At 41.5% G+C, this 14,075-nt stretch overlaps 1 protein-coding gene across 2 annotated transcripts in view; it reads right to left on the bottom strand.

Moving 5' to 3' along the window:
• cap2 (cyclase associated actin cytoskeleton regulatory protein 2) overlaps positions 1-14,075 on the bottom strand; it is a 197,309-nt gene that overhangs the window by 149,279 nt on the left and 33,955 nt on the right. For both annotated transcript variants that reach the window (XM_073023997.1, XM_073023996.1), the window contains exon 2: positions 12,440-12,573. In XM_073023997.1, the coding sequence (XP_072880098.1) occupies positions 12,440-12,563 (124 nt within the window). In that variant the 5' untranslated portion in view covers positions 12,564-12,573. The remainder of the gene's footprint in view (positions 1-12,439; positions 12,574-14,075) is intronic.

Raw genomic sequence — 14,075 nt, 5'->3', positions numbered from 1 at the left:
GTAGATGGAGAATATCCTGCCTGAAGGTCAGTGACCAGTTGTGTTCAACAGGGATCTGCTCTAGGATGCATGCTCTTTGATTTTTATAAATGACTTGGATGAGGAAATAGAAGGTTGCATTGTTAAGAAGCCATGTGCTGGGTTGGCCTTCATTCGTTGAGGGATTGAGTTCAGAAGCTGCGAGGTAATACTGCAACTCTATAAAACCCTGACAGATCACACTTGGAATATTGTGCTCAGTCCTGGTCACCTCATTATAGGAAGAATGTGGAAGCTATAGAGGGTGCAGAGGAGATTAAGCAGGATGCCTCCTGGACTGGAAAGCATGTCTTATGAGGATAGGTTGAATGAACTATGGCTTTTCTCTTTGGAAAGGAGGAGGACGAAAGGTGACAATAGAGGAGAACAACATGATAATAGGCATAGATCGAGTGGACAGACAGAGACCTTTTCCCCAGGGCAAAAGTGGTTAATACATCCAGGCAACATTTTAAAGTGACTGGGGGAAGATGCAGGGGTAACGTCAGAGTTAAGTTTTTTCGATTACACACAGAACATCAAAATAGAGGCCCTTCAGCCCATAATGTTGTGCCAATCTTTTAACCTACTCCAAGACAAATCTAAACTTTCTCTTCTACGTAACCTGGAGAGTGGCCAGTGAGCGAGTGGAGCTTTGAGTCTTTGGCTTGAGAGGCTTCGGCGAGAAGAGGCGGAGGACGAGCTTGCTCCCAGTGAGGTAAGGCCGGGTAAGCTTTCCTTAATTAATTTAGTTAATTTAGGAGTTGGTAATGAGGGCAGTCCAGTGCTCTGATTGTAGGATGTGGGAAGTCAGGGTCAGCACAATTGTCTCTGATGACTACACCTACAAAAGGTACATCCAGCTGCGGCTCCTGTCAAATTGAATTAAGGAACTGGAGTTGAAGTTGGATGAACTTCAGATCATTTGGGAGGCAGAGGCAGTAATAGATCAGAGTTTCAGGAAGACAGTCACCCCTAAAAGTCAGGAGACAGGTAACTGAGTGACTGTCAGGAGAGGGAAAGGGAATAGACAGAAAAAGCAGAGCACTCCTGTGGCCATTCCCATCAACAATAAGTAATGTTTTGGATACTGTTGGTGGGGACAACCTACCAGGGACAAGTTGCAGTGGTTGCGTCTCTAGCACCCAGATTGGACCCTCAGCACAGAAAGGAAGGAGAGAAAAGAGGAGAGCAGTAGTGATAGGGGATTCGATAGTTAGAGGGACAGATAAGAGGTTCTGTGGGAGAGATTGAGAATCCCGGATGGTCTGTTGCCTCCCTGATGCCAGGGTCTGCGATATCTCGGATCGAGTTCTCGATGTTCTCAGGAGAGAGAGTGAGCAGCTGGATGTCGTGGTCCACGTGGGGACCAATGACACAGATAGGAGTAGGGATGTGGTCCTGAATAAGGAATATAGGGAGTTAGGGAAGAAGTTAAAAAGCAGGACCTCAAGGGTGGTAATCTCGGGATTGCTGCCCGTGCCACGAGACAGAGAGGGTAGGAACAGGAAGTTATGGCAGATAAATGCGTGGCTGAAGAGTTGGTGCAGGGGGCAGGGATTCAGATTTCTGGATCAATGGGATCTCTTCTGGGGTAGGTCTGACCTGTACAAAAAGGATGGGCTGCACCTGAACTGGAAAGGGACCAATATCCTGGCCGGCAGGTTTGCTAGAGCTGTTGGGAAGGTTTTAAACTAGTTTGGCAGGGGGTGGGAATCAGAATGTGATTGCAGAGATCAGGGTAGGACAAGGGCATGATACTATGTGTTCTGAGTTGGTGAGGACGGACAGGCAGGGGACAAAACATAAATGTAGCCAGTTGGAGGGGTTGAAATGTGTCTATTTCAACGCTAGGAGTATTAGGAATAAAGGAGATGAACTTAAGCATGGATCAGTACGTGGAACTACGATGTTGCAGCGGTTACTGAAACTTGGCTGGAGGAAGGGCAGGATTGGCTGATGCTGGTACCGGGGTTTAGGTGTTTTAAAAGGAGTAGGATGGGGTTTCCGGTGACGTCATCGTCAAGAATGGCAGCTTAAGTCACTAGCTCCTCCGGAAAAATGCATATTAAGCCCAATTAACCCGTCAAATATAATATTTTTCAAAAAATATTTGAACTGAAGAGGGGCAAGAATGGGGGAAAAGAATGGAAATAAAAAAAGCGACACTGCGGAGCCTGCATCCAAGAGGAGTGCAGCGAGCGGCTCTCCGACCCGACCGCGTGCCAGCGAGGCAGTCGCCGGGCCTCGTTCAGTCGAAGCGGCGAATGTCTTTGAAATCCTGAAAGAAATAATGGAGGTCCAGAAAGATATAAAGCAGCAGCTCTGGGATATTAAGTCAGAGCTCGCCAGCGTTAATCAAAAAATAGCGGCGGCAGAGACTCGCATTGAGAAGGTGGAAGATCACGTTCAAAACGTGGAACGGATACTGAGCAAGACAATAAAAATCATACATCACCAAGAAGATAAACTGCTTGATCTGCAGGGAAGATCACAGCAGAAAAATATCAGAATCTACAACGTTCCCGAAGGAGCGGAGGGCTCGTCCATGACGGAGTTTGTCGGAAAGTTACTGTGGGACGCGCTGGAGCTTCCCCCAGCTATGGAGCTGGAAATCGAGAGAACGCACCGCGCATTTGTTCTGAAACCTACCTGCGATAGAAAGCCATGGTCAATAATTATTAAATTCCTGCGGTACAGCACCAAGGCGGAGATTCTACGAAGGGCCTGGGGTAAGAAGAGAGTGTCTTTCGATGATAAATTAATATATTTCGACCAAGATTACCCCCCCCCCCCCCCCCGCGGTCCTCCAGAAACACAAAGAATACTTTGAAGTAAAGCGAGTACTAAAGCAAAATAAGATTAGATTTCAAACTCCGTACCCTGCTAAACTTCGAGTGTTTTATGACAACAGGACGTGGTTGTACCTGACAGTGGAAGAGGCGACTACAGACATGAAGGCCATTGGGTTGCCCGTCAGCATGACCAAAACGAAGGAAAGCCTGACTCGGGAATTATCCCGCTCCGTTTGGGAAATACTGCGAGAATCGAGAAGGCAGGAGATGGGAGGAGGCCGAGAGAAATATATCAGGAAGAGACCAGGAGTTTCCCCAAAGACAGTCCTCACCCCCTTCAGAAGAGCCATAAGGTTTGGCTAACTTTAAAAATGTTGAGAAGCTAAACAGAAGCAAAAGTACATGGTGATATACCCATCTCAAAAAACACTGATTATAATGTGGATTTTATATTACTTAGTTGTTATTCTTTATTTGCTCACTTACTCCTTTTCCCCACCAAAATGAGAATATATATGTGTGTAATGTGTGTGTATGTGTGTGTATATATATATACTTTTATGAATACTGCAATGGGGGCCCTCAACTCACAAGTAGGAGAGGTTATCCCCCACAGCTAGACATTTCCTCTAGCTCAACGCAGGGTCATCTACTAGAGACCTCAGCCTTGGAATCACACATTCGTTGCCATTTTTGTTATTATTTGCGTTTCTTGGTTCTTATTTGTTCAGGGAGTAGATCGATTAAATTTTATTCTAATTTCAATGATACATTGACAGATAAATACAGATGGCTAAGGACAAGGTAAAATTCATTTCTTTTTAATGTCAATGGGCTATTAAATCCAATCAAACGTAAAAGAATTTTATCCCAAATGAAAAAAGAACAAGCCCATGTAGTACATTTACAGGAAACTCATTTAAGTGATAATGAGCATAAAAAACTAAAGAGAATGGGCTTCACTAATCTGTTTTTCTCCTCATATAAATCAGGAGAGAGGAGTTGCTATTCTTATCTCAAGTAAGGTAAATTTTGAAAAAGTATTCGAAATGGGAGATAAAGAGGGCAGATATATTCTGGTAAGGGGGAATATAGACGGCAATTCAGTTACTCTATTGAATATATACGCACCCCCGGGAAGTGATATTGGTTTCTTTCAGAAAATTACTGATATTATGGTAACGGAAACAGAAGGTCTCCTGATATGTGGGGGAGACTTAAATTTACAATTACAACCAAACTTAGACTCTTTCAATAGAAAAACCTATGAAACAAAATCTTTACACAAGAAAGTTAATACACTTTTTGAGGATGTTGGTTTAATAGACTAATAGAATAGACTATTTCATAACATTTGGAAAAGACAAAGACAAAATAAACACCTGTGGAATTGGGACAATAGATGTAAGTGACCATGCACCTATGTATTTATCTGTTGATTTTGACCTATTACCAAAGAATACTATTTGGAAACTAAATTCAAGTCTACTCAATGATCCGTACTTTAAGGAACAAATTAAAAAAGAAATTGGTCTCTACTTAGAATTTAATGATAATTGAGAGGTTTCACCTCCCATGTTATGGGATACTCTGAAGGTGATCTTAAGAGGGAAACTTATAGCGATATCTTCATATAAGGAAAAAATAAGGAATTATAAAATAGGCTGAAGGAACTAGAGAAAAAACACAAATTGAATTTGGCACAGGATACATTAGGGGAAATTAAAAGAATTGGGGATGAAATAAATAATTTGGCTACGCAAGAAATCAGGAAAAACTTAATGTTTCTGAAACAGAGACATTATGAAAGTGGATCGAAATCTATGAAAATACTGGCATGGAAACTGAAAAAAAAGAAAGCAGAAAATACAATTCATAGAATTAGGGACCCAAGAACGAAAATGATAAAAAAATAGGCTAAGTGAAATTCAAGAAGCTTTTGAAGTGTTTTACAAAACTCCATATTCCAAAGTTCCAGGGGAAAGCATAACCCAGATTGCCACCTTCTTGAATTCTCTAGAGTTACCCACTTTAAGCGAAGAACAAAATAGAATGATGACTGCTGATATAACTGAAGCTGAATTAAAAGCTGCAATTAATAGGCTTAAATTAAGCAAGTCACCAGGATCAGATGGGTATACAGCAGAGTGGTACAAAGAATTTAAAAATGAGTTAATTCCTGTTTTACTCCACACACTGAACTGGGCTCTAAAAAAGGCACAAATGCCACCCAGCTGGAAGGAAGTGATAATCTCAGCTATACCGAAAGAAGGCAAGGATAAAATGGAATGCGGGTCATTTAGACCAATATCCATTCTTAATGTAGATTATAGGTTATTTACCTCCATCATGGCCAAACGATTAGAGGAGTTTCGACCCATATTGATACGTAACGATCAGACAGGTTTTATACGACAACGCCAGACACAAGACAATATATGAAGGACACTCCACATTATGGATCATATACAAAAAAATAAAATCGAAGCAATAGTGATAAGCGTGGACGCTGAAAAAGCATTTGATTCAGTTAATAGGAATTTCCTTTACAGAGTTTTACATAGATTTGGTTTCCAAGACACAATTATTAAAACTATACAGACTATACATGACAATCCTACTGCTAGGATTAAAATCAATGGATATTTATCAAATAGTCTTACCCTAGAAAAGGGGAATGAGACAGGATTGTGCATGGTCACCGCTACTCTTCGCATTATATCTGGAACCATTAGCTCAATACATCAGACAAAATGAAGATATCGGGGGAATTACTATTAAAGGGACAGAGCATAAATTGACTTGTTATGCGGATGACATCTTGATCTATCTAGGGCAACCAACATACTCTTTGTCTAAATTGATGCAATCCTTTGAACAATATGGTCAATTATCAGGATACAAGATCAACATAGATAAAACCCAATTACTTTCATATTACTATAGCCCACCAAGAGAAATTGAAATTCGATACCCCTGGGCATGGCACACAGAGTCTTTCAAATATTTGGGCATCATTATACCAAAAGATTTGGCAAAATTATCAGAATGTAATTATCAGCCTTTATATTAAAAAAAAATTAAGGAAGATGTGGCAAGATGGAACCTGATTCCTTTTCTCAGTCTCAGTTCAAGGATTGAGTCTATTAAAATGAATGTACTGCCCAGACTATTATATCTCTTTCAGACCCTACCAATAGAGATTAATCAAAATCAATTCAATGAATGGAACAAGATGCTATCCAGGTATATTTGGCAGGGTAAAAGGCCTAGAGTTCGTCTCAAAACTTTGCAATTAGCAAAGGAAAAGGGGGGATGGGGCCTACCTTCTCTTAGAGATTATTATTTTGCAGCACAGTTGAGAGCTGTGATATGTTGGTGGAACCCATCATATGACGCTCAATGGAAAAACATTGAGGAGTGGGTACTTCCCATCCCCATACAAGCAATTTTGGCTGATAACAACCTGCAAAGGTACATAAATATTATTGGTAACCCATGGGTGAAATTGACTCTTAAAATATGGAAAACTACTATAAAAGAACATAATCTAGAGGGAGATATTGCAATTCTTAAATGGTGTGCATATGATTCGGATTTTACACCAAATAAATTGGATGCTAGATTTAAGGACTGGGCAGCTAAAGGAATAACAGTTCTTTGCAACATAATGAAAGAAGGAACACTGTTCAGTTTTGAAATACCTAAAGAGAAACACTTATTAGAAAAACAAGATTTTTATCCGTATTTACAGATGCGACAATATGTTAGTAAGACGCTTAAAAATGTAACCAAGGCAAATACATGCTTGATAGAGCTCTTTAGAAAAGCATACAATTCAGATAATGGTAGTAGAATCATTTCAAGCATGTATAAGGGGTTGTCAAATCTTAAAACACATTCAACTTCATACATTAAAACAAAATAAGAGAAGGAAGGAGGGATAATTATATCTGAGGAAGAATGGACAACAATATGGAGCTATCAATGGAAGTGTACCAGTTCACAGAAATGGAGGGAGTTTGGATGGAAAAACTTGATAAGATATTTTATTACACCCTCTCAGAAATCCCATTATTTATAGTAACCTCCCTGTTTGCTGGAGAAATGGTGGAAATCAAAATGCAACTCATTATCATGTTTTTTGGGACTGCCCTGTTATCAAAAACAATTGGAGGGGGATACACAATGCCCTACAAGACACCTTTAAATGTGAAATACCCTTAGAGAGTAAGACCATATATTTTGGATAGAACCTCAAGAATGGTTGAAAAGAGATAAATATTTAATGAATATATTGTTGGTGGTTGGTAAAAAGACTTACTAGGAAATGGTTATCACAGGAGAGCCCAACTTTAAATACATGGATGGAGATTACAATGGACATTTACAAAATGGAGAAGATAACAGCATCTGTTAATCATAAACTAGAACAATTTGACTCATACTGAGAAAAATGGTTTAACTACATAATGCCTCATAGGCCTGATTTTATTCTCACAAATCAATGAATCTGTTGTAAAAAAAAACTCCCTACTTGTACATAGTTCTTTCCTTTTGCTTGTTTTTTCTTTCCATTCTTTTCTATAAGTGTATACCTCAGATAAATACTTTGTGGAGATTTGTGATATATATGATTATATTATATATATGTACAATGTCCAAAATACATCTTATGGAAATGTTTGTTTGATGATGAACTTCAATAAAAAAAAATAAATTACAAAAAAAAGGAATAGGATGGGAGGTGGGGGGGGGGGGGAGTAGCATTACTGGTCAGGGATAGTATCACAGCTATAGAAAGGGAGGATGCTGCAGAGGGAGTGTCCACTGAGTCGGTGTGGATGGAAGTCAGAAATAGGAAGGGATCAATCACTGTGCTGGGAGTAGTCTATAGACCCCCAAATAGCCCTCGGGACACCGAGGAGCAGATAAGTAGGCAGATTTTAGAATGGTGCAGGAAATACAGGGTTGTAGTTATGGATGATTTCAACTTCCCTCATATTGACTGGCACCTCCTGACTGCAAGGCGGATAGATAGGGCTGAATATGTCAGGTGTGTTCAGGAAGGTTTCCTGACACAGTATGTGGACCGGCCGACAAGAGGAAAGGCTATACTGGATCTAGTTCTGGGTAATTAACCTGGCCAGGTGACAGACCTCTTGGTGGGGGACCATTTTGGTGAGAGTGACCACAACTCCCTTAGCTTCAGCATAGCTATGGAAAGGGATAAAAACAGACAAAATGGTAAAGTGCTTAACTGGGGAAGGGTTAACTATGAAGGGATGGGGCAGGAACTAGCAAGAGTAAACTGGAAACAGATGTTCAAGGGTAAAAGCACAGAAGTAATGTGAGAGAAGTTTAGGGACCACTTGAGTTGGGTTCAGGATAGGTTTGTCCAACTGAGACAAGGAAAAACTGGTAGGAAAAGGGAACTGTGCCTGATGAAACACGTGAGGCAACTCGTCAAGAGGAAGAAGGAAGCATATGTTAGATACAAGAAGTGGGAAGCAAGAGGGGCTCATCAGAAATATAGGGTAGTCAGGAAGGAGCTTAAGAAAGGACTTAGGAGAGCTCGAAGGGGGCATGAGATGACCTTGGCACGTAGGATTAAGGAGAACCCCAAGGCATTCTATGCGTATATGAAGAACAGAAGGATGACAAGAATGAAGGTGTGGCCGTTAAAGGATAAAGAAGGCAACATGTGCTTGGAGGCGGAGGACATTGGGGAGGTCCTAAATGAATACTTTGCTTCAGTATTCACAAGTGAAAAAGACCTTGATCAGGGTGAGGTCAAAATAGAACAGGTTTATGCTGGACAATGTGGAGATTAAGGAAGAAGTAGTGTTGCATCTTCTTAAAAACATCAAGATTGATAAGTCCCCAGGGCCGGACGTGATATACCTCAGGTTGCTGTGGGAAGTGAGAAAAGAGATTGCTGGAACAGTAGTTATGATCTTTGGCTCTTTGGCTGTAGGGGAGGTGCCGGAGGATTGGAGAATGGCAAATGTAGTTACCTTGTTTAAAAAGATAATAGGGAGAATGCTGGGAACTATAGACCGGTGAGTCTTACGTCGGTGATCTGCAAACTATTGGAAAGTATTGTTAAGAATAGGATCTGCGAGCATTTGGAGAAGTACAGTCTACTCAAGGATAGTCAACATGGCTCTGTGAAGGGAAGGTCGTGCCTCACGAGCCTAATTGAGTTTTTTTGAAGAGGTAACAAAAGAAATTGATGATGGTAGGGCAGTAGATCAAGTCAAGACAAGTCACTTTTATTGTCATTTCAACCATAACTGCTGGTACAGTGCATAGTAAAAATGAGACAACATTTTTCAGGACCATGTGTTACACGACACAGTACAAAAAACTAGACTGAACTACGTAATAAAAAAAACAACACAGAGAAAGCTACACTAGACTACAGACCTACACAGGACTGCATAAAGTGCACAAAAACAGTGCAGGCATTACAATAAATAATAAACAGGACAGTAGGGCAAGGTGTCAGTCCAGGCTTCGGGTATTGAGGAGTCTAATAGCTTGGGGGAAGAAACTGTTACATAGTCTGGTCGTGAGAGCCCGAATGCTTCAGAGACTTTTCCCAGATGGCAGGAGGGAGAAGAGATTGTATGAGGGGTGCATGGGGTCCTTCATAGTGCTGTTTCCTTTGTGGATGCAGCGTGTAGTGTAAATGTCCGTGATGGCTGGAAGAGAGACCCTGATGATCTTCTCAGCTGACCTCACTATCCGCTGCAGGGTCTTGCGATCTGAGATGGTGCAATTTCCGAACCAGGCAGTGAAGCAGCTGCTCAGGATGCTCTCAATACAACCCCTGTAGAATGTGATGAAGACGGTGGGTGGAAGATGGACTTTACATCGCCTTCTCAAAAAGAAGAGACAATGGTCTGAGATGTGGTCTACATGGATTTTAGCAAGGCATTTGACAAGGTTCCCCACAAGAGACTCATCCAGAAAATCAAGAGGCATGGGATCAATGGAACCTTGGCTGTTTGGATAAAAAATTGGCTTACAGGAAGAAACCAGAGGGTAGTTATGGATGTAGTGCCTGGAGGTTGGTGACTAGTGGAGTGCCGCAAGGATTTGTTCTGGGACCCCTGCTCTGTGATTTTTATAAATGACCTGGATGAAGAGGTGGAAGGATGGGTAAGTAAGTTTGCGGATGATACAAAGATCAGAGGAGCTGTGAATGGAGCTGTAGGTTGTCGAAGGTTACAAGAAAATATAGACAGGATGCAGAGTTGGGCAGAAAAGTGGCAGATGGAGTGCAATCCGGTTAAGTGTGAGGTGATGCATTTTGGAAGGACAAACCAGAAAGCTGAGTACAGGGTTAATGGTTGGTTACTTAAGAGGGTGGATGAACAGAGGGACCTTGGGATTCAAATCCATATATCCCTCAAGGTTGCTGCACAGATTGATAGGATAGTTAAGAAGGCCTATGGGTTGCTAGGCTTCATTAATAGGTGGATTGCTTTCAAGAGTAGAGAGGTCATGTTGCAACTCTACAAATCTCTGGTGAGACCGCACTTAAGAGTATTGTGTTCAGTACTGGTCACCTCATTATAGGAAGGATGTGGAAGCTATGGAGAGGGTGCAGAGGAGATTTACCAGGATGTTGCCTGGATTGGAAAACAAGTCTTATGAGGCAAGGTTAGCAGAGCTGGGACTTTTCTCTTTGGAGTGTAGAAGGATGAGAGGGGACTTGATAGAGGTCTACAAGATTATGAGAGGCATAGATAGGGTGGATAGCCAGTACCTGTTTCCCAGGGGACAAATAGCAAACACCAGAGGGCATATGTACAAAGTTAAGAGGAGACATCAGGGGTAAGTTTATTTTACAGAGGGTTGTGGGTGCCTGGAAATGACTTGCCAGGGATGGTGGTGGAGGCTAAGACATTAGGGGTATTTAAGAGCCTCTTGGACAGGCACATGGATGAAAGAAAAAATAGAGGGTTACGGGGTAGTGTGGGTTTAGTACTTCTTTTTTTAAAAAAAGGAATATATGGGTCGGCCTGTACTGTGCTGTAGAATTCTAGTGTCTTCTAATTTTCCTATTATTCACATGTCTATCTAAGAGCTTCCAAAATGCCCCTAAGATATCTGCCTCTACCGTGACCCCTGGCAGGGCACTCCACACACTCACCCCTCTGTGTAAAGAACTTAGCTCTAACTCCTCCCTGTACTTTTCTTCCCAAATCACCTTAAAATTATGCCCTCAAACATTTCTGCCCTGGGGGAAAAAGTCTCTGGCTATCCATTGTATTTATGCCTCATCATATTGTACACCTCTGTCAAGTCATCCTTCTTCACTCCAAAGAGAAAAGCCCTAACTCACTCAGCCTATCTTCATAAGACGTGCCCTCTCATCCAGGGAGCATCCTGGTATTAACCTTCCATTAACTCTATATTCTGCCTTCCAAAATGCATCACTTCACACTTTTTGCATTGAACTCCATTTGCAACTTCTCAGCCCACCTTTGCAACCTGTCAATATCCCACTGCAACCTACAACACACCTCCATACTATCCACAACTCCACCAACCTTTGTGTCATCTGCAAACTTACTAACTCACCTTTCTATTTCCTCATTCAAGTCATTTATATATATATATTTTTTTTTTTTAAATCACAAAGAGCAGAAGTACCAGAACAAATCCTTGCGAACACCACTCACTGGTCACCGAACTATGGGCAGAATACTCTCCATCTACTACCATCCATCCTTTGACGTCTATGGGCAAACCCATTCTGTATCCATACAGCCACATTTCCTTGGATCCCAATTCTCCTGACTTTCTGAATGAGCCTACAATGGGGAACCTTATTAGCACCTTACTAAAATCCATATACACCACATCCACTGCTCTACCTTCAAAGTGCTTCATCATATCCTCAAAGAATTCAATCAAGCTCATGAGACACACTTGCCCCTCAAACAAACCTATGCTGATGATCCCTAATCAGACTCTGCTTCTCCAAATACTCTAAATCCTGACTCTATGAATCTTCTCCATCAATTTACCCACCAATGAAGGAAGAATCAATAGTATATGAATCCCAGGATTTTCCTTACTCCTGATCCCTGGCCATCCTCTTGTTCCTCAAATACATGTTGAGCCCTTTGGTGTTCCCCTTAATCCTACTCACCAAGGCCTTCTCATGCCTCCCCTTCTAACTCTAATTCCATTCAGCTTTCTTCTGGGGAGGAAGGAGTCGTGGACACATTGAATGTGCTGCCAGGATTGGTGGTGGAGACGGATACATTAGGGACATTTAAATGATTCTTAGACAGGCACATGGATGATAGGAAAATGGAGGGTTATGTGGGAGGGAAGAGTCAGATTGATCTTAGTGTAGACTGTAAAGTAAGCACAACATCTTGGGCCTAAGGGCTTGTACTGTTACATAAGGTACTCCACCTTGTTGAATGTTTGTTCTGAATCTGCTGCTTCTATCTTTTCAGTAGTGCTATACAGATCTTTAAAATAATCTCCTTTTAAAAAAAACCTCACCCCTTTTCCCAGTTATTTGGACAACTAGTTTAAGTCATTCTCTAGTCATTAATAATTATACAAGCATGAATGCAAGATTTCCCGCAAAGTACCTCCATTGTCTCCATTCATTGCATTAGAACCAGAGGGCAGAACACCCGGTACTTTAAAAGATGCTAACTCCAGTCTTTCCACAGATTTCTCCAATCGTTCCACCAAGTCCTCTAACTCAGCCATTATGGATATTCTGAAAGAAATATACAAAATATGAAACGAGCATGCCAGGTGATTAATATTAGGAATATGTTATATGCTTATGTAATAAAAGGACACAGTTTACTCTTAAGCAATACAATTACCCAATATATGAAACTATGCTCAAACAAAGATATTAAAATAAACATAGCCTCCAATTGTGAAAATCTCCTTGCATCATGGACTGAGAATAGTGGGAAAATATCGGCAGGGGCCCACATTTTACATTATTTAACAGGTTCCATTCCTTACAGAACAAACATTTCCATGAATTTGATTACATATATATTGTCATCTTCCAAGATGGCAGCGCGACACAGCTTGCGGCGGCCACTCCGGAACTGATTATCTGTTATTTGTGAAGTGGGGTGCCGTGTGCAATCATAATTGATTGAAAACGGACATGGGAGCACGGAGGAAAATCGGGAAATTCCAGGAAGACCTTCTTCGTTGCTGCTGCTGCTGTGAGGTCCGGGACTCTGCTGGGAAGAACAGGCCCCCAGTCCTCGGGGTCGCGTCGCCGATGGCCATTGGCGGGGCCGTCTTAATACGCTCGGCAGAGGCAGAGGTGCTCGGAGAAGCTGTGCCGGAGGGGATGGTCGTCGGCTCGACGGACTCGGGTCGCTTTCGGTGTGTGCTGCATCTGCGAGGCTGGTTTCGACGGAGTTTCCATTGTGTACTGCGTCTGCGAGGCTGAGTCAGGCGGTGCCTTGGAAGTCCACAGCGGGGGTATTCCCTTCTGCCGCTGGCATGGGATGGCGAGTCTGTCGGGACCCTGGGGACTTGTGGAAACTGTGGTGATTTCTTTTGAACTTGCAGTCCTTTAACATCTTGGACTATTTTTACTGTGCCCATAGTCTGTTTATCATCAATTATGCTATTGTTTGCACTGTTGTAACTATATGTTGTAATTATGTGGTTTTGTGCAGGTCTTGTAGTTTTAGTTTTTGGTCTTGTTTTTCTCTGGTGGATTTGGAGCTCCTTTCCGGGGAACGCGCTAGACGGTAGCGCGATATTAATACGCAGAAGCCTCTCCAGACTCTGGATCGGGGATTGCCAAACGTTACGTGGATTTTCTGGTGTAGTCTGTTTTGTCACATGCTTTTGTGATATCATTCTGGGGGAACGTTGTCTTATTTTTTAAAATGCATTGCATTTGTGGTTTCTAAATGACAATAAACTGAATCTGAATATATTGTAGTGCTAAACTTTATCGTTTTTGTTAAATGAAAGCATGAAAACCAGGAGATCATAAAATGCATTTATTATTACTGCCTTTTGAAGGAATACAATTGCTCAGTTATTAATAGATACCTAATGCTACAGGTTCAAGCACTGGAATTTGTTCATAATCAGATAAAGAGCAGATTAGTAATCTTTAATATCATTGCCTCAGGTAGAAATTTATTATAACAGTCACCAAAAAAAGCTATGTTAAGATGAAAGAATTTTTTTAAAATCAATATTGTTTTCTAGTATATCACTGAATTTTAA

Source organism: Hemitrygon akajei, chromosome 20, assembly GCF_048418815.1.
Source record: "Hemitrygon akajei chromosome 20, sHemAka1.3, whole genome shotgun sequence".
In the NCBI taxonomy this organism is placed as follows: Eukaryota; Metazoa; Chordata; class Chondrichthyes; order Myliobatiformes; family Dasyatidae; genus Hemitrygon; species Hemitrygon akajei.
The sequence above is the reverse complement of the archived record's forward strand: the minus strand, read 5'-3'. Positions and strand labels throughout refer to the sequence as shown.